The 20,920-nt window shown below is 31.5% G+C and overlaps 1 protein-coding gene across 1 annotated transcript in view; it reads left to right on the top strand.

Annotated features, from left to right (window-relative positions):
• The window catches only part of LOC139502804 (uncharacterized), a 52,779-nt gene extending 32,233 nt beyond the window's left edge, over window positions 1–20,546 (top strand). Inside the window, exons 15-20 of the mRNA XM_071292381.1 lie at window positions 7,991–8,097; window positions 8,427–9,671; window positions 15,122–15,152; window positions 16,055–16,329; window positions 16,884–16,911; window positions 20,037–20,546. Of these exons, the coding sequence (XP_071148482.1) occupies window positions 7,991–8,097; window positions 8,427–9,671; window positions 15,122–15,152; window positions 16,055–16,329; window positions 16,884–16,911; window positions 20,037–20,347 (1,997 nt within the window). The 3' untranslated portion in view covers window positions 20,348–20,546. The remainder of the gene's footprint in view (window positions 1–7,990; window positions 8,098–8,426; window positions 9,672–15,121; window positions 15,153–16,054; window positions 16,330–16,883; window positions 16,912–20,036) is intronic.
• Window positions 20,547–20,920: the final 374 nt, after the last annotated feature.

Here is a 20,920-nt window from a genome sequence, read left to right as displayed (position 1 = left end):
TGTTGCTTTCTCTTTAGTTTTCTATGTTGTATCATGTGTTCTATTGTTTGTCTGTTTGTCTTCTTTCATTTTTAGCCATGGCGTTGTCAGTTTATTTTCGATAAATGAGTTTAACTGTCCCTCTGGTATCTTTCGTCCCTCTTGTACAATGTACACATGTTTCCAAAATTGTAATGATTTTATATCATCATATCAATATCACCTTATTTAAATTGATAACTTTTAAACAGTCAATGAGTCACACGAGCCATTCTTCATTTTCCATTTGCCGTTTTGGGCTAAAAAAAAATTGTAATTTGTTTATTTTTGATATAAAGACAGAAAAACAATCAAGCAGGATTACACACATGTACAGTTTCAAGTATGGTCTTAAAGATATTATTATTATATGACAACTCTAAATAGAAAGACATACAACAAAATATAACTATAATTTTCGTACCAGTTATAAAATATTTAAATCACCTAGGACAGATTGTAATGGCAACCATTTTTTATCTATATATTCTTTTTGTGTAGGCGATAAGAAATTTACTGTATGTTGTTCTATTCTTATACAGTATTTTATATATGCAATACTACCTTTCACAGAAGGTTTTTCTCTTGAGTTTTTTCAGCTATAAATATAAAATTTTAAAATCAACATTATATGTTGTACTACATTATATGGGTCAAAAATTTCCCCAATACCAAAACTAACATCTTTTGCCTCTATATGTTTAAGGCTAAATCAACATTTTAATAATAAATCTTGAAGTGCTATCCAAATATTTTTGCTATATATACATTCCCAAAAAATATGCAATAAGCTTTCTTTGGTTTCAGTGCAAAAAGTGCACATTTCTGTTTCTATTAAACCACATTTATAAAGAAAAGAGGTTGTGTATACAATTCTATGTAATAACTTGAATTGAAAATTTTGAAGTTTAGTGTTTTTTGTTGCTTGAAATGCCATCGAATAGATTTTGCCCCATTCATCAATCTTAACACATAAATCATCAGACCATTTATTTTGAGATCTTAAAGGATTTTCTTTAATTTTTTTCTAGAAATAATAGATAAAAATATTTACATGGTTTTTTATCATTTTTGAGTTTTTCTACAATATCATTTTCAATAATATCTAATCTACCATGATCTGCAATTGTTTTCTTCCAGATATCTGGGATTGCACTAACAAGACCATAATATTCAACAAAATTGGTTTTAACTGCATACTGAGTTTTAAGCTGCTCAAATGTCAATATGTTTTTCCCATCTGAGATTAGATCATTTATAAAAAATATACCATCATTACAATAATTTTCAAAAATAAATGGCTTTCCACATCTTTTAATGTTAATATTCAGCCAAATGGGTTGACTCAGGATATTAATGGGATTGTTTTCATCTTTCACCTTTTCTGGCTTCAATTTAGCCAGATTTAGAAAAATGTCCTTCCAAAATAGATTTAACTTTTTTGCAATTTTTTCAAGACCCTCTTTTGTCAGGTACAATATTTTATCCCTCCATATTTTTCTATATAACTTAATAATAGAATTTTCCAGGGAGAAATATTCAAAGGATCTAGCAATTTATAAAGCCATGACATTTTAAGGGACATACAAAAACTTTCTATATGGGGGAACTTTAAACCTCCCTCATCATAATTTTTAATAATAACTTATCTTTTTATTTTGTCTGGTTTTCCATCCCATAAAAATTTGATGAAAATTCCTTGTATTTCTTGTATAACCTGAACTGGTGGATTTGAAGGACTGTCAGAACCTGTAACAAAAGTGGGAGAGCCAACGTTTTGAAAACAATGGTTTTTCCAATATATGTCAAGTTTCTGTATGACCATAAATTGAGAAGGCTTTTCATGCTTTTAATTTTTTCTGTATAGTTTTCTAAAGTTTTATCCTCATTTAACAGATTGAAACGAATTCCCAACAGTTTAAACTTTCCTGATGTATTCCAAGATAATTTCTTATTTGGTAACAGTTTTTCATTACTGCCTAATCTTGAGCCAACCCATATGGCTTCAGTTTTATCTACATTTACCCTCAAACCAGCACAGGCAGCAAAACTATCAAAAATGTGCAATGCTTGTTTAAGAGATTCCTCATTTCCATCCAGAATCAGAGAGGAGTCATCTGCATATTGACTTAGTAAAAACTCAGAGTCGTTTACTGTGACACCAGAAACAATTGGTTCATATTTTAAAGCTGCACTAAGTAGTTCCAACACAAGGATGAAGAGATAAGGGGATAAAGTATCCCCTTGCCTAACCCCCCTAGCCAAATTAAAAAATTCTGATAAATGTCCATAATTTGTAACTGTATTGGTAATGTCTGTATAAAAACATTTTATCCATCTACAAAGTGTGGGACCAAACCCATAAAAATCTAAAGTTTTTTCAATAAAGGACCATTCGACCGTGTCGAAGGCTTTTTCAAAGTCAACCAGTAATAATAATCCTGGAATATCTTCTTCTAGTTTATCTATCAGATCTGCAATAATTCTTACATTTCAACCAATGTATCTTCCTTTTAAAAATCCTTTTTGTGTCTGACTTATAATATTTTGCAGTAGAGGTTTTAATCTCTTTGATATACAAGCAGATGCTAATTTATAGTCAACACATAATAAAGTAATTGGACGCCAATTTTTGATGAAGTGTTTTTCTTCTCCCTCCTTTGGTAAACATACTATAAAACCTTGTCGCTGACTTACTGAGAATTTTCCTTTTTCAAGGCTCTCATTCAGGCAATTGACAAGTGGAAATTTTATGTCATTCCAGAAAAATTTATAGAATTCTACAGTAATACCATCTATGCCTGGTGACTTTAAATTTTGCATATTTTTAAGGGCAATAATGCATTCCTTTAAGGTAATTTGACCCTCACAGGAATTAATCTCTTCTCTGCTAGGTTTATTTAAGAAGGGGTTATTTTCATTCTTGAATGTGGCATTCTCCTCATCCCCTGGGTTAGAACTTCTGTACAAAGTTTCATAAAATAATTTTTGTTCCCTAAGAATAGCATTTGGATCTTGAATAACTTGATTTCCTTCCAAAAGTAATTTTGATATAATTTTTTCTGTATAATGTTTTTTTTCAAGATTACAAAAGAAACGTGTATTTTTCTCCCCTTCAACTTGCCATTTTGCCTTTGCTCTTATTATAATTCCATTAATTTTGTCTTCTCTTAAAATTTTAAGTTCTATTTCAACCTTTTCAATATCAAGTCTAATTTCATCTGAATTATTTAAAGCAAATAGGTGGTTTAATTTTTGAAATTTTCTTTTTTCTTAAATGAAGAGCAAGAAATGGCTGTGCCTCTTATTTTCATTTTAATGGTTTCCCAAAGTAATTGATTATCAATTTTGTATGCTTTATCAAGGTTTTCAAGATCTTCATTTGGATCACATTTATATTCAGATATAACCTCTGTAATATCATGCTTGACTTTTTTAATAAAATCAATATCCTTCAATAAACTATTGTTAAATTTCCAAGTCCCTTTTCCCCTGATCTGAACTCAATCCTCACTGGTGAGTGGTCAGATCTATAACTAATCCCAATATCTGATGTCACAACAAACGGCTCTAAGTCAGAAGAAATACAAAAATAATCAAGACGTCCTTGTTTTTTGTTAGGGCCCCTCCAAGAATATCTTTTAACTATAGGATTTTGTATCCTCCAAATATCTAATAAGTCTAAATTATTCATCATTTCATGAATCTTAACTTGAGCTCTGGGATTATTTTCAGTCTGATAGTTCATAGTATCAAGACTATAATTTTGTACTACATTCCAGTCTCCAACAACTATAACTGAAGAATTTTCAAAAACACAAATTTTGCTTTCCAATGAATGAAAAAATTCAGGACAGTCCTCATTTGGACCATACAATGCTACAAATGTTAGTCTATAATCTTGAACAGTAATATCTAAAATAATGAAATTTCCATTGTTATCTATAATTTCCTTATTTATTTTAAATTCAAAGGAATTCTTAAACAAGACTGCTACTCCTCTGCTCCTGTTTGAATAGCTACTAAATTTACCTGTATATCCCCATTCTTGAAGCCATTTATTTTCATTTTCTAAACAACAGTGAGTATCAACCAACACTGCAATATCATAACGTTTAGTACAAATTGAAAAAATATCTAATCTATTTACCTTATTTGCTAAAACCCTACAATTTACGGAACCTACAACTATGGATGCCATTGATATACATACACAAATTTTGTCAATAAAGTAATATCTACATATATTACACTCTTATATTTGTTGCTGTCTGTCCCAAGTGATTTATATAACTCACATGTTTTGCATACTGTACACCAAGATTCATTTCTTGTGCTGTCCTGTCCTTAATAATTTTAACCCCCTTGATGAAGCCTTGTATTCTAAATGCATTCTGCCAATATGAGTTATCTGCTTTTTTAAAATAAGATCCAAATTAAAGTACCAAAAAAAAAATTGAAGAAATAAATAAAAAAAGATAAATTTAGTTACAATTTTACTCCTTTTGTGGTTCAGGTATTTATATATTATTAAAAAAAAAATTAAAAAAAATCAAACACATTTAATGTGCCAGTGTTTTTATAGCCAAAAAGTATTGCTAGGATTTACCAATAAAAAGTAGTTTCCACTTGTCATTATTTAATCAATCAGTATATTCATTAATGAAAAATTATATGTATAATCATGCTACATATAACATTTGAATTAAATATCAAAGAAAAAGTGTAGTTTCTGGATATATATATATATATATATGATATACACATGATAAATGAGACAGTTGACTGCCTGTCTATTACACAATAAGATTTTTTTTAACAATCTAATACCAATAGTATAGTTCTACATGAAGCAGCCATTTAATTTGTACTATTAAAAAGTTGGGACTGAGAAGCATGAAAAGCTTAAATATATCTACCTTTACCATCTGAGAGAAAGAAAAGAAAAAACCCTGTCCAAGACAAAATCACAATCAAGTTTACTCAATTCGTGATGGAAATTACATATAATAACAATATTCTACATATTCAACATCATGAGATAGATCCGTAAATATGTCAACCCTGTTAACAAAAATCATGTCTGCATGTACATGTATTTAAGAGTTAAAACTCAAATATGTGTTATGTTTATACTATTGTGATAGTGATTACTATTTAACCAAAACTATTTCTGTCCTAATTTTCAGTTTCTTCCAACAGAGATATCAATTATACATTGCATCAGGATTTTTTATATAAAAATTATGTGGTTTGTTTTAACACAATTTACATGTTTTCATAGAATTATATTTCCCAGGATTTATGTTTGTACATATCTATATATCAGGTTTGTTTTTTTCTGCAGCCAAGTTTCATAACCTCGCTTAGGTCTACAATTATATTGAGAATATATTTGACAAATTATTTCAAGATTTGTATGTTCCAAAAAAGGATATGTACAGTTGTACATGTTTGGCGATTTGTCAAATGAAATTTTCTCTGGTATATTACCTAAAATGCGTTATCTAGTTCCCAACCTAAGAGTAAATTTTATCCAGTTTATTTCCATGGATATAGGCCAAAAATATATGCTTTTTGGATATCTATTTTGAAGGGCAACAGTTTGTAAATTTTTGTTACAGATCAAAAATGTAAACACGGAAGTGTCATGGTGTGATTAAAAATACATGTTCCGGATATGGCCCCGTCAATTTTCCGCAATTCTTCGATCTACATAAGAATTTGTTTCAGAAAAACAATTTGGATTATGAGGTTGTAAAAACACGTAAAACATATAAAGTATAAAGAAAAGTAATGATAAATCAAGAAATCAAAACAAAAATGTCAAAAAAACATGTACATTTCCAAATAAACTGAGAGACAAAAACTTTTTTTTCTTCATTTTTTGAGTCTTTGGTTTATATTGTCAAAAATGTCAAATCTGTGCCTTTCACCATCTGTATCTGTCCCATACACATGACCATTAAAGTACCAGGCACTGGTGATACTTTCGTGTAGATGCATTCTATTGATCAGACCTTGGTTCTTTTGTGTTATGTCATCTCCTATTTTAATTTCTATGCTCTTTTGTAGTTCTTTCGTTTCTTCAGAATAGCTATTTTATTTTCCATACGAACGAATTTTACGATAACTGGTTTTGGGAAACCCTGTTTTCCAGGAATGCGGTGCATAGCTACAATGTCTGTTTTGTTTAGTTCTATTCCTACTTTGTCCTTTAATGTAGTTAACAATTCTGGTATTAATTGTTCACCTCGTCTTTCTTCTAAGTTATGGATCTTTATGTTTTTCTTACGGGAATATTGCTCATTCCAATTTGCCATACGAATCCCTTCTGTTACCCCTGTTTCTATTTGTTTTATCTCTTCTTTCATCTTTCTGTGTTCTGTATGCAGAGCTGCATTTTTTTTCCAGTAAATTTGCATTATCAAACTCTATGGAGTCAATTTTCCTGCCAACCATCTCAAATTTCTTATCATAACTCTCCTTCATCTTAACCTTTTCTTTGTTTACCTCTTCAAGTATCTCTTTTTTTATTTCCGTTTTCCATTTATTTAGTAATTTCCCCATAATATTGGTGACAATTTCCTCAATGTCATCTTTTTTAACTATCTTATCCATGGATTTTTTTTATGTCTTCTAATTCCCTCTCTATACATACAGAGTGATCTGAGCTATCTGATATGCATGTACGTGGACGTTTATTTGGGTGAGATTTGTCACTTATATTTGTATTGTTCAATTCGAATACTGATTCAGTTGTTCTACTTTATCTTTCGGATTATCATTAGAGTTTTTCAATTTCCCCACAGACGCGTTGGACACAAAACTTGTAATTTGGGATTGTGACATCTTCGATAAGTCGAGTACACCCTAACTGATTTGTAATCAATGTCTATTGCCAGGTGTGTACTGTTCAAAAGTCTTTTATTTCCCTACCTCCGTCTTCAAAACATATGAGTAACTATAGTTCATCTATACGAAGCACATTACCTACAGTTTAAACGACAAAAATATCTCTTTAAATGCAAAAACTGGCACAATAATGTGGGACCAATCTACCTACGTCTGTTAAGGCCGCCATTTCTAAGCATTCGTTTTGGGCTAATTGAGACGATTTTTCACAACTAAAAACATTAGAACATATTCAACATTTAAATACTTTTAAGGTAGAAGCAGAACATACAAACAGACTAGTTACATAAATAATCTAGAGTTTGATCATCAGGTTAATACAAACCAAAAACACGTCCTTATTATCTAACATCATAAAATACAATGCATTTAAAAATGTCTCCTTATGTATGTCATTTTATAAAATATGAAAAATATCATAATCATAAAAATGTTCTTAAGAAAAAAACATAAAGAAATAGGTTGAGATTTAACATTGTGAGACTAGTGCAAACCCAAGACTATTAAAAACGTTTTACAAAAGCAATCATGTAATGCGACTTATCCCTGACTGCGTACTTACTAAATTAAGCTGCAATTGTTATGTCATTGAACGTTTTTTTAACAGAGATAGAAGGAATTTCAATGGGTGCCCTGATAAAGTGTAGATCAATATAGGTTATGTTTAAAATGATTAACTGTTTACGTCTTTCAGTAATGTTTACGCACTGATATCAAAAGTTTGAAACAAAATAGCTGTATTGTCTTTTGTATCAATCTGATTATTCTAGACCGTTAGAAAACCAGTATCTTATTGGTTGTCGTTTGTAACTATATATCATATTTGTTTTTGGTTTCTTGTTTCTATAATTAAATCAAACCGTTGGAGCGTTGTTTTAATTTTAACATATCAAAGTGTTGTTCATTGTCATTTTGGTGTAAAAATAAATGCATTATTGATTATATACATTATTTTGATATTGCCATTCTAATTAAAGATGCTTTGTAAAGACATGATAATTAAGAAAATGTGTGCCCTTAACATTGCTAATGATATTATTTCACTATTTAATTGTAGACTACCTTAGATTTTGGATAAATACCATAGTGACATATTGTAAGGGAGGTGGACCGGGATTTCCTAAAATCATGATTGTCTTAACTCACAAGGATAAACTAAAAGCTGTAAGTATGAATTTATTTGATTTTATTAGCAACATCAACGACAGATTGATATAAACAAATGGCTTCTATATTGTTTTAAATTTACTGAAAAAGAAATTTTCGTATAAAACAGTTGCAGTAACATTGTTCTAGTCTGCACTAAAATGCAGAAAAAGAAAATGTATATATTAAAGTGTGTTTATTATAAACTACATATTACATTTATAGAACTATTAATGAAATACGCAAGTAGATATCATTTCATTACTAGTATGTATTATTCAGCTACATGTATAACAGTTTGGTATTCTATATATTCACAAAACTCAAGACAACAGGTTTGTTTACAGATGGAAGTTGAAGCAAGACGTCGCAAATTATTTCGTGAAATAGAGAAGATGTTTTCTGGAAGTCCATTACTGTCGCATCTAGTAATTAAAGAGCAAATATTTGTAAATACAAAGAACAAACGTGATCCAGAAATGGCGAAAATCAAAAAGGTTATAACTGAGCAGGCAATGATGCAACCGACATGGGGACAGCATCTTCCCAAATGCTTCATTCCTCTTGAATGGGAATTCGAGTCACTTCTGAGTAGAAACAATCTGTCAATAACAATGGAGCAAATGGAGAGAATTAATTCCCTTCAACCTGTTCGACCATTAACTGAAGAAGAATTGAAAGTATTTCTCAAATTTCAGCACTCTGTTGGACGGATCTTATACTTTGATGAGGTTAATTTGGATCAACACATCATTCTGTCGCCGACACATCTGATTGATGCCTTTAAATCGATCGTTACTGATAGAAGCTTTTGTAAAGGTGACACAAAGAGACTGAAATCTTGGGATTTGATGAGTAAGAAAGGCATAATAGAGAAGACTTCCATAGAAAAAATCTGGAAGAAGAAAAAGTACATAAAGTTTAAAGATCATAAGGAATATTTATTAGGAGTCATGACACATCTTGATATACTAGTTGAACCCAAACGATATGATAAGTCACAAACACGTATACCAGCTGAATTCTACTACGTTGCCAGCATGGTACGAACCAATGACACAACAGGTTATCTTATGTCGCCGACATTCACTCAGAGTAATATCGCTATAGCTTTTAGCTACTCTTCCTCAATGATACCACCGGCTTTATCCTTTCGATTCATCAGTTATTGCTTGAGTATCTTTGCAGTTAAAACATACGGACAGAAGGATGATGAATTATTGTTTCATAGGTCAGCTGTTTTTAATATTGACCAATCTCTAGATATGTGTGTAAACTGTGATGATGAAATCATAGTTGTCCGTCTTGTTCACTTGCGGAATCGAACACTCATTATGAGAGATCTTGCATCTAGTATTCGTGAATGTTTAACTGTTGCTCTTGAGAAAATAAGTCAGCTGTACGTCAAAACCAGCAGTACAGATTTTGTTGCCAGCAAAAGCTTTTTCAATCTAAGTTTGTGTTGCAGTTCATCTGACGATCCTTGTCTATTGCCAATATCAACACTTCAACAACAAGACGGTTCATGGATATGTCCAAAACACGGAATCGAGCACACCAAAGACATGATGTCGTCGTGGGCCATACAAAAGGTAAATACAATTAAAACATAACTTCTATAAATACGTTAAAAACTTCTGATGTTCTTCAACTTTTTTGATGGATATCTGTAAAAATTTATTTTTTCACTAAACCATTTAGTCTAAGGTTATACCATGATAGATGTGTTTTGAATAATAATCTTAAATACTTGGCACATATTCATTTTCAAAATTAAGAAATTAAGAAATTTTAACATAGAATTAACTTCAAACTAAAGTCCTAGGCAAATGCAAAAGAACTGTTGTATTTTTATTTACCTATCTTCAACTTTGAACGTGTCTCGTATATTCGGCAAAAGAATACAACATCACCGATACCTGGATTATAATTGTGTACACCACGTTTCGTCTGCAACCGCCTCATTAGTGACACTCAAATCAAAAACGTTAAAAGGCTAAATACGATAGGAAATCGAAGAACTTTCCGGAGTCAAAATTTCCAATGCTTTTGCCTAATACTCTTTAAAAGTTGTATAAGTTAAACATAATAAGTAAACAAATTCAAAGTTGTGTATGTAAATTATGTTTAGATTTTAACATAGTGATGACTACTAAATAAAAAAAAAGGGTTCAATATTTTGATAATGTTATCTTAATAGCGTAGCTCATTCCTATTATGTCATTAAACATATAATATATGCATGGTCAACTTTTCTGTTTTATATGTTTGGTCAATCATGATTTTTTAAATAACAACACATCGTACCACATAAATTTATATGACTAGAAGATATAAGTGAGTCCTGTTTCCAAAATGTAAAAAGAAAAAATTTACAATCTTTTAGATTGAAATAAGACATTAGGCTGTTGGTAAATATCAATATAAGAAAAAGAAGTATCTTAAATTTGTGCATAAAGTCTTCCTACCTCTTCTATATGGGATACTGACAGTACTTTTTATATACAGGCCAATAACCTTTCGACAAGGATTATTAGTTTCGAGATATAATGAAAATAAAATTGAGAAAGGAAATGGTGAATATGTCAAAGCGACAACCACCCGACCATAGAGCAATCAACAGCCGAAGGCAACCAATGGGTCTTCAATGTAGCGAGAATTCCCGCACCCGTAGGTGTCCTTCAGCTGGCCCCTAAAATATGCATAATAGTACAGTGATAATGGACGTCATACTAAACTCCGAATTATACACAAGAAACTAAAATTTAAAATCATACAAGACTAACAAAGGCCAGAGGCTCCTGACTTGGGGCAGGCGCAAAATTGCGGCGGGGTTAAACATGTTTATGAGATCTCAACCCTCCCCCTATACCTCTAGCCAATGTAGAAAAGTAAAAGAATAACAATACGCACATTAAAATTCAGTTCAAGAGAAGTCCGAGTCTGATGTCAAAAGATGTAACAAAAGAAAATAAATAAAATGACAATAATACATAAATAACAACAGACTACTAGCAGTTAACTGACATGCCAGCTCCAGACCTCAATTAAACTGATTGAAAGATTATGTCTTCATCATATGAATATCAGGTACAATCCCTCCCGTTAGGGGTTTAGTATCATACTATCATAAAATATATGAGAAGAACATAACCCGTGTCATGCCAACAACTGTTTTTTTAGAAGTAAATGTGTTTAGTTCCGATGCAAAGACCCTATCAGTGAATCAATGTTAAAGCCAAAATATGCAATCTTTAATGACCTGACAACAGTATCGTAACTATATCCCCTTTTAATAAGTCTATTTAAAGGTTTTGTTAGTTTCTGAGGAGAATACTGACATTTTTGTGCTTTATAAAGAATATTTCCATAAAATTTTGGATGTGAAATACCTGAACGTATAAGATGTCTGCATGTTGAGTTATATTTACGAATTATTTCCTTATACCGGTGATAAAATTTAGTAAATGTTTTGACCAGTTTGTGATATCGAAAACCCTGGTGTAATAATTTTTCAGTAATACATAAATTTCTCTCGCTAAAATCTAATACATTGTTACATACACGAGCGAATCGTACAAGTTGAGATATATAAACACCATAAGATGGTGACAAGGGAACGTCACCATCTAAAAATGGATAATTAACAATAGGAAATGAAAAATCATCTCTTTTATCATAAATTTTTGTATTAAGCTTCCCGTTTATGATATAGATATCAAGATCGAGGAAAGGGCAGTGGTCATTGTTATCATTAGCTTTATTTAAAGTAAGTTCTACAGGATAAATTTCTTTAGTATACATACTGAAGTCGTCATTATTTAGAGCCAATATATCATCCAAATATCTAAAAGTATTGTTAAATTTTTGTATCAAATGTTGTTTTGATGGGTCTTTGCTAATTTTAGTCATAAATTGTAACTCATAACAATACAAAAACAGGTCCGCAATAAGTGGTGCACAGTTAGTCCCCATTGGAATTCCAATAACTTGACGATATACGGAATCTCCAAAGCGAACAAAAATGTTATCAAGTAAAAATTCAAGTGCATAAATAGTATCAAAGCATGTCCAATTGACATAGTTCTTTTGTTTATTGCTACTAAAAAATGATCTAAAAGAGTTTGAACATATGTACTCGCATTCCGACTTTTTAAATGCCCAGTTAATTAGGGATGTGAATTTTTTCTTAATAAGAATATGAGGCAAAGTGGTATATAGGGTAGAAAAATCAAAACTTTGAACAGATTCAAAATCACCAATATATGCATGCAATTTATCAAGTACTTCCAACGAGTTTTTGACACTCCAAAAGTAATTAATTCCACTATTTTCAAAGGCCTTATTTGAACAATTTATTATCAGGTTTTTTATTGTACCAAGTGTACTAGTAAGTAAAACAGACAATTTAGTAGTTGAACAATGGCTGGAAGATGAAATAAATCTATATTTGTAAGGTTTTTTGTGCAGCTTCGGAAGCCAGTACATAGTTGGGACTTTCATTGTGTTTGGTTCTGCTTGTAAAGAAGTAGCTAAAAGTTTATGTTTGTTACAGATGTCGTTTTCTGAAAATGAAGTCAGTTGGAATGTTGGTGAATTCGTGATTTCCTTTTGCAGAACCTCTATATAAAATTTACGTCAAACAATAATGATATTATTAGCAGCTTTATCAGCCGGGACAAAAACAAATTCCTTGGCTAGTTCTGTTAGTTTATTTTTGATACGCGAAATAGGGTTTTTATAGTTTTTGTTGAGGGTAAAATGTTCTTTAAAATGTTGTATTCGAATATCAACTATCTTCATTACTGAATTAATAAAAGAGTCCAAAGATTTTTTGTCAGCTTTTTCCCGTTTTACCCATTTCAAACAGTAGGCGCGGAGTGAGTCGTTGATGATATTACGACACTCATTCCAGTTAATAGTTGACGGGGGACGATATTTAGGTCCTTTACTGAGGAATGATTTTAACTCTCGGTCGCGAACGATGTTAAGGTCTCCTGTTATAACATGGGAAATTGGTCCATAGGTGTATTCTGAATTACTGCAATTACACGACATAGGTGTATTTTCAGTGATATTTACATCTTTACACAATTGGCTATAATTAAACACATATTTTCGGGTAGATTTCTTGTAAATATAACAAATGAGAGGGAGTTCAGTATTATCAAAATATCCAGGAATTTGGTCTTTAACAGAATGGTCGTTAAAAATGCCGGCAATATTTACAAAATCAAAACCTTTATTGACATACTTTATTTTAATAAAAGGTTTTTTATGATCTTCAGGTCGATCAATTTTTGGAAACAGTTTAGAATAACAATATGCCATTATAATTTGGACAATTTCATACTTAGGACTGTAATATGAAATTGTGTTGCAATCCTCTAAAATTTTATTTAATTTATTTATAGGTAAAGAACAAAGCTTGGTTAACAGATAATGTCTGCCGTTGTTTTTTGAAATGGAAATTAGGTCCGAAATATTTGTATGGTTAGTCCGAAATTTTCTTTGATTGCGATTTTTTCTGCGTCCATGAGAACGATTTTTACGAACAGTTTTAGAAACTATATCCAAAATGTTAACAGAATCGGTTCTTGATATATTGCCAATTCCCATGATATTATCATTAAGACCGAGAGGGTAGACTGTCTGTAATTTTTTAATCCAATTTAATTCATTTATTTTTCGTGATCGTACAAACTTGGAATGAGATTCACCAGGCTGCTTATTTACTACTTCTAAAGGTTGAACTGTTAAATATTTAATAGGATGACTGTGCTTCTTAAGATGTTGATAAATGATACTTTTGAATTTATTGGGTCTTTTAAAACGATACAGGTGTTCTTGCGTGCGTTTAGATAAATATCGCCCAGTTTCACCTACGTACTGAATACCGCATCCCGGTTTGTTTCATGTGAGTAAATAAATAATACTGTTTGTTTTTCAAGTAATATCAGTTTCAAAATTTAGAGAAAATGTGCGACCATTAAATGTGGACCTTACTGTATTGTTGGTGGAAAGACGGGGACACGTAAGTCATTTTTTGGCATGACACTTATCGATAGAAGGGTAACCACGATTTTTATTGTTAAAAACGTTAGCTATAGTAGTATTTTTAGATAAGCGATTCTGAAGATTGAGACGTGTAGATACCCTTTGAACGAGTTTAGTATTTAATATTTTTCCATTTCTAAGCTTCATATTTGTTTTTTGGTATGTAGATTTATTACAAAGGAGCAAAGACTGGCGTCCAGAATATGAACCATCACACAGTAGATTAAATTGTGTAAAAATGATAAAACTGTTCGGCTCAAGACGTCAAATGCTTATTGTCATAAGTTACCCGACAAATTTAAAAAAGAAAGGGTATATCAAGGTAGCGACTGACGTCTGACTAAATAGATGAATGGGGCTGAATATTAAAATACTACTTTTTGATAGATATTCCTAAAGTAATGAACATAGAGAAGTTCTCGCTCGGACACACACTCCATAATCTAGTATAATATAAGAGCATAAACCTTAAGCACGGGGAGGCACTCTACTGTCTCCACACGGCACTAAAGACAAACTCTGTAAAAAATAAAATTGAGAAAGGAAATGGTGACTATGTCAAAGCGACAACCACCCGACCATAGAGCAAACAACAGCCGAAGGCAACCAATGGGTCTTCAATGTAGCGAGAATTCCCGCACCCGTAGGTGTCCTTCAGCTGGCCCCTAAAATATGCATAATAGTACAGTGATAATGGACGTCATACTAAACTCCGTAAGGCAACCAATGGGTCTTCAATGTAGCGAGAATTCCCAGAATATTTACCTGAAATACATGTTTCCCAAAAATCTTGCAAACCGTACATTGCTCCGGAATCCGGAATTTATTTTTTCTACTTTCGAATAAACTTAATCATAAGCCTACTGTAAAGTGAGTTTTGTTTATTTCTTGTCCAAATGCTCTGTGTCCTTATATCTGATTACCCTTTTGTTTATTCTTACTCATATTTCCTTATTAACTTATTCGGTGTTAATGTATATTTTAGGACGAATTTCAATGTGGAAAATCATGCCCAGGTGACGTATTTGCTGTATGATTTATCTATTGCATGATTGCTATTTAGTGAAAATTGTTTACACATTTTTGTTTTTAAACAGTTTAATCTTAAATGAGGACAAAACAACGTTATCTAATGAAGGAAGAGTCTATATTATTTGATCCTCATTCCAAGGAGAGAGAAAAAGATGTTCTGCATGATTTTTTTATATTCTTGTTATCTGTAATAATGTGATAAAATGCTTTGACATGACGCAGGAATACCACTAGTTTATAATGCATTACTTCTATTAATTTATATTCTTTAGGTGTATCATTTTTTTTATCAATTAATGTCGATAGTCCTAATTTGAAATACGGTGCAGTTGTTTTGAATGTGTATAAAGCGATCAGTAAAAAACTACATTGTTTATGATGAAAAGGTTTGAAGACTTTATAAATCGGTGTATGATTGCATTGAGGAATATGGTTTTACCTTTTCTACTGTTGAACAACTAAGAAATTGACAAAATGTTATCATAGTTATGTAATCGATTTTTTCGTGCAAACCCATCATTTTTATCAGACCCATTATCATTGTCGGTATTCAGATCGTATACAACATATCTTATATTTACTTATTTATAGTCCATAAAACATGAAAAATTAACGTGCTCAACTGGAATACAACTGTTATATTCCTTATTTCGTATAGATTTTTTTTAAGCCTAACATTTTATAATTAGACATTATAAGATCCTATCAAATGTGCTTTTTTGGCTCATTATTAAAGGCCTTACGGTGACCTATAGTAGTTAATTTATGTGTAAGTTTTGGTTTCTTGTGAATAGTTGTCTCATTCAGAATTGTTTCAAATCTACTTCTTTATATTTTTAATATTCCTTTTAAATATTGATAATATTTTTTTCTATGAACATTTCAGTAACCGATACTGAGTTTTTAGAACAGATTCCCTCAGATATTCATCTACATCGATTGTCAATGCAGTACAGCATAACCGAAACAAAAGAGTTGGCAATGCATCTTGGGATGGACTATCAACCATGGGATGATCTGTATGTTACATTTGGAGAAGAACCAGAAAGATTGAAATTTGAGGCACTCCACAAAACCGTCGTGGGTACCCATATAACATTTGATGACATCAGAAAAGCAGTCGAAATTGGTAAAATACGGAGCATTCACACTCTTTGCAAGGTAAGGTATATTTCTAGTCATTCATATATTCTTCAATTTGAAGACCTTTTTTTTAACTACTAGTATCTTATCATTTTTGTCTTTTTAAAGACATTTTTTAAAGAAATTTTGCTTTGTTAGTCGTGTACACAAATTTTCCTATGCAAAAAGAATGAGTAGGTTCGACAAGACCCTAAAATTGCCCCATTTGTTAGATTAAATTTCCAATTGGGATTTATTGACCAAAATTACAATGAATAATACTTTGAGTAAACAGGAAATAAGTAAATTTGTTGTAAATTTACGTTCTTGCCTTTTATTCATGACGTCACAAATAGTAACAAGAGTAACAAACTCTTTTTGATTTTTATCGAGAAACAATGAGAATGGGTAAATGTCCATTGAATATTTTAGTCAAATTTGAACATTTTCTTATCTTGTAGCATTGAACTTTTAATGGGGGCCAAATATGACCCTTACAGAGCTTACTCCTTTAAGATGACTATTAATCCAGTAAAATTCCAGACACCCTTTTGTTTTTCTGACATGTTTTTGCTTTATTTTCATTTATTTAGGTGGTCAGAGGCAACCCAATAGACTTTGGTAAGTATAAACATTCGAACAATATATTGCAGACCAAAAAAACAATAATGCTTCTTATATTTTTTTCGATGCCAACATTAATGTAAATTTCTCAAAATTAGTTAATCGACAGGTTGTTAGTATTTCTTTAGGCGCCAATTCCGCCACTTTGAAAGCAAATTTGTTACTGTACTGTTTTGAATCTCAGCTTACGGTTACACTTATAAAGACACGCCTAAATTCAACAAGTTCAATGTTTAAACGGATAAAACAACCACACTTTCTTCATGATATATATTATTTCATCAAATAATTATGTCACCCTGACATGGTCGGATGACATATTGTTATTGTACAATTCTTTTTTTCATATTCTTATTCCACACTTTTTTGTCCAGCTTAGTTCTCGGAACTGAATGGACCAATATTGATGAAACTATAACATAATGTTGATCACCATCTGTAGTTGTGCACCTGACTTTGGAATTTAAAATATTTCTTCCATTTCCATGGAAACAGCAAAAATGTGAAAATGTGATGGAACATTCTAGAACATTAGATTTAGATTAATTCTACGGCCGTTAGATGTTATATAATGGTATAATATTATTGGGAGCACAATATGAAGCAGCAGTATGACTTTGGAATTTTCAAATGTTGCCATGGAAACTGTTCAAAAATAGCAAAATTTTGAAAACGTTGCAGAAAGGTAAACTTGTAAATCTAGATGCGGCATACAACTTTGGAATTTCCAAAATGGCTGCCGTTACCATGGCTGCTGTTTAGTGGCAATTGGTGGACCAGGGTGACATCCGCTATTGCTTGCAATGGCAATTCTAGTTTATAAATCTTATTATACTCCTGAAGTTTTCCAACTGTACTTAAAAGCAATAACTGTCCGCTTCTAAACGTCGATTTTTTAGTTTTACACGACGAATGTAACACACAAATTTACAACAAAACGGGAAAAAAAATGTCTTATTGTGATTGTTTTATGGACGCTGGTGCTCCATTAACACCATCGTACGGTGTTAAAATATCCAAACGTGTTTCCTTTGTCCGTGTCTGTAGAGACATGCTGGGTTACAATAAACTTAATCTTATGTATTACTTAATTAATAAATTGTACTAGCTTTTCATAGAATGAATTATTCTCAAATAATGATGATGTGCAGATGCAATTCAAAAGGAGACAATGAAATACAACCGGATACTTTTTACATAGACATTATTGTAAAATAACAAAAATACCCAACTCAAAGGAAAAGAGGTATGGCCAATTTCCCCTCAATTCATTTCATTCGATAAGATAGGTAAATGTTTTAAATAGCCCGATATATGCTAATAATAGTACATTGAAATACGTCACATCATCTATTTTCCTACCTTGAACAGGTATTCTTACAAAAAATCAAGGCCAAGACTATTGATTGTTTTATATTGATTGTATCTAATTTTTAACACCCTTTATGCGCATAAGGTACCATACAACGTAACTTGTCAAGAATCAAATAATATTGAACAAATTCAAATGGGATGTTGTTTTTCACATTCTTAATATATGTATATCTGTATTTGTCCTGGTCTTTTAATGTTTTATCGTCTATAAGATAAGATTATATATATAGTAACCGGAGAACAGCTTACATCAGCTGGCCATAGAACACCTTGTGTTACTAACACATGTTATATGGCCTTTTCTGGCATTTTAACAAATCGGCCCTTCGTTGCGATACAGATGCAACAGCTTCTTGATGTTTTACGTATACAATCACGATTTGTAGTGTAATTGATTTGTCCTGTGGTGTTGTCTTATTTTCTGATGACTTAGTTACCGGTGTAGGGACGGTGGTAAGAATTTCAGTACTAGTATCTACACAGTTAGTGAATTGGCGACAAAATTGATTGCTGTTGACTGCACTATGTACATTGTACACACGATAGGAATACTCGAACATCTCCATCTTACCTAATATAAGCATCAAGTTTCGAAAAATTGTTTGTGTTGTTTTGAAACTTGTATACAATGACCTTATTTTATGTTATGTGTATATTAATTATACATGCAACATTTGGGATTCATTGCTTTAGAATCAATTCTCGTGTTATTGGTTATTTATAGCCACCTTCTTCAGTTTGACGGCAGTTGTTCTTTGCATATATGTTATCAATGGAAACATGAATAGAAAATAAGTCAAGAGTATGGGCAGTCATAGGAATGCACACAATAAGCGATACAGTATTTTTTTTAATAAAATGATTTATACTATATAGTCAAAATGAACCTAAATGACTCTATGAATTAAGCAAACATCCGAAAAAATATGATAGAAACATTAAACAAATAAAAGCAAAAAGTCTGAGCGAGATTCGAACCCTAGCTTGAAAACAATATGTCATTTGTAGTTCTATGCTCTACTGATTGAGCCATCGCGATACTTGACCATAATATTCTTAATAAGGAGCTATATCGGCACAATTTAGAGATGTTACAATTTTTCCATTAAAAAGTTGTTTTTTATATAATAAGGACACACTCAACCAATTTCATATCTGACGGAAAATATAGTATAAATTGCCACAGTTACGAAAAACATAACTTTTTTTTTTGGTGTGAAATGTCCTTCTTTGGGGATTCTCTTTATTTCCCACCTAAAAACAAATTCCGCATATTGGACTTTCATCCTTTTTGAGGGTAAGATTAAATATTTATCACACGTATCATAATATATGTAAATCGAGATATTGATCAAAAGCATTTTTTTTTATTTTTTGTTTTTATAGTAAATTTTATTCTGTTGGTACTTTTTGAAATTGGCCTTTCTGTGAAAAAAAATCCGGACAAATTGGCCCTAACTTTTTAAACAGGGAAATTTGTTTTCAAATGGCAAAATCAAAACCTCAAACACATAAAACGATTGAAAAACAACTGTCCCATTCCTGTTTTGGTACAGACATGTTCTTTATTAGAAATTTGTGGATTTAACCTGGTTTTATAGCTAGCTAAACCTTTCACTTGTAGGTAAGGCGCATAATATTTAATTGTATTGACAAAAATGCCTAAAAGGTAATGATTTCACAATAGGGGTACATCAGTCAACACTGTATTGTACATTAATATTGACATTTGTATTTCTATTTCATAGACCAAGAACCAGAAAAATGGGACTTGGTTCCTACAGAGGAGCATCTGGACAGAGTCGCTCCGTTGGTGGGAAATAACTCACTGTCATTCCTTGTTGAGCTTGGCATGAAATTCCGAACGTGGGAGGAGATCAAATACAAGCAAGCAGAAAGAGATTTAGTGAAACTTAATCGCCATATTCTTCAAGAATGGAAGTCTAACTTTTGCTCTTTACATAATATCCGACCATCTCTGAGAGATATTGGCAAGGCTTTCAACAACATTGGCAAAAATGTCAAAATCATTGAAAATGTTTTGGCCGACTTGCTTTGACTCCTGTTTATATGTTGAATGTTTTTGTTTGTATACACATGGATATTCTATGAGGTAGCAATGAAAATACAATATATACATTAAAAATGATGTTTGGTTAACATATGATTGGTTGCAAAATTAGCCTCAAGTTTATACCAAATTATGGTGATCAAAACAATTTTAGGCAAACAATTTTATATATCCGCATTTAAATATACTTCGTTTACTTTTTTGTTACATTCTTATAAATTAAAGTTAGTGTTTAGAAAATGAAATAATACAGATTGACTTTATTTTTGTGTTTAGCAGAATTAGTTATATCAGATTTGTTGGTAATCTATACAACTTATGGTAAAAAAGGAAAACAAAACCAACCGACAAATAATAGTAAATAAAACACAGCATAGAACACTGTGGACTGAGCAACACGAACATCAACCTGGAAGGGTAGGCAGATCCCGCCTCACATGTAGCACAAGTTGTGTTACTCATGTTAATACAAATCCGATAATCATTCTAATTCGGGAGGTCACATTCGGGAAATATAGACAGTATTGTAGTTACAAGATTACTAACATATCCATTATCGTC

Source organism: Mytilus edulis, chromosome 14 (genome assembly GCF_963676685.1).
Source record: "Mytilus edulis chromosome 14, xbMytEdul2.2, whole genome shotgun sequence".
Lineage (NCBI taxonomy): Eukaryota > Metazoa > Mollusca > Bivalvia > Mytilida > Mytilidae > Mytilus > Mytilus edulis.
Note: the sequence above shows the minus strand (reverse complement) of the source record. Positions and strands in the feature narration are given on the sequence as shown.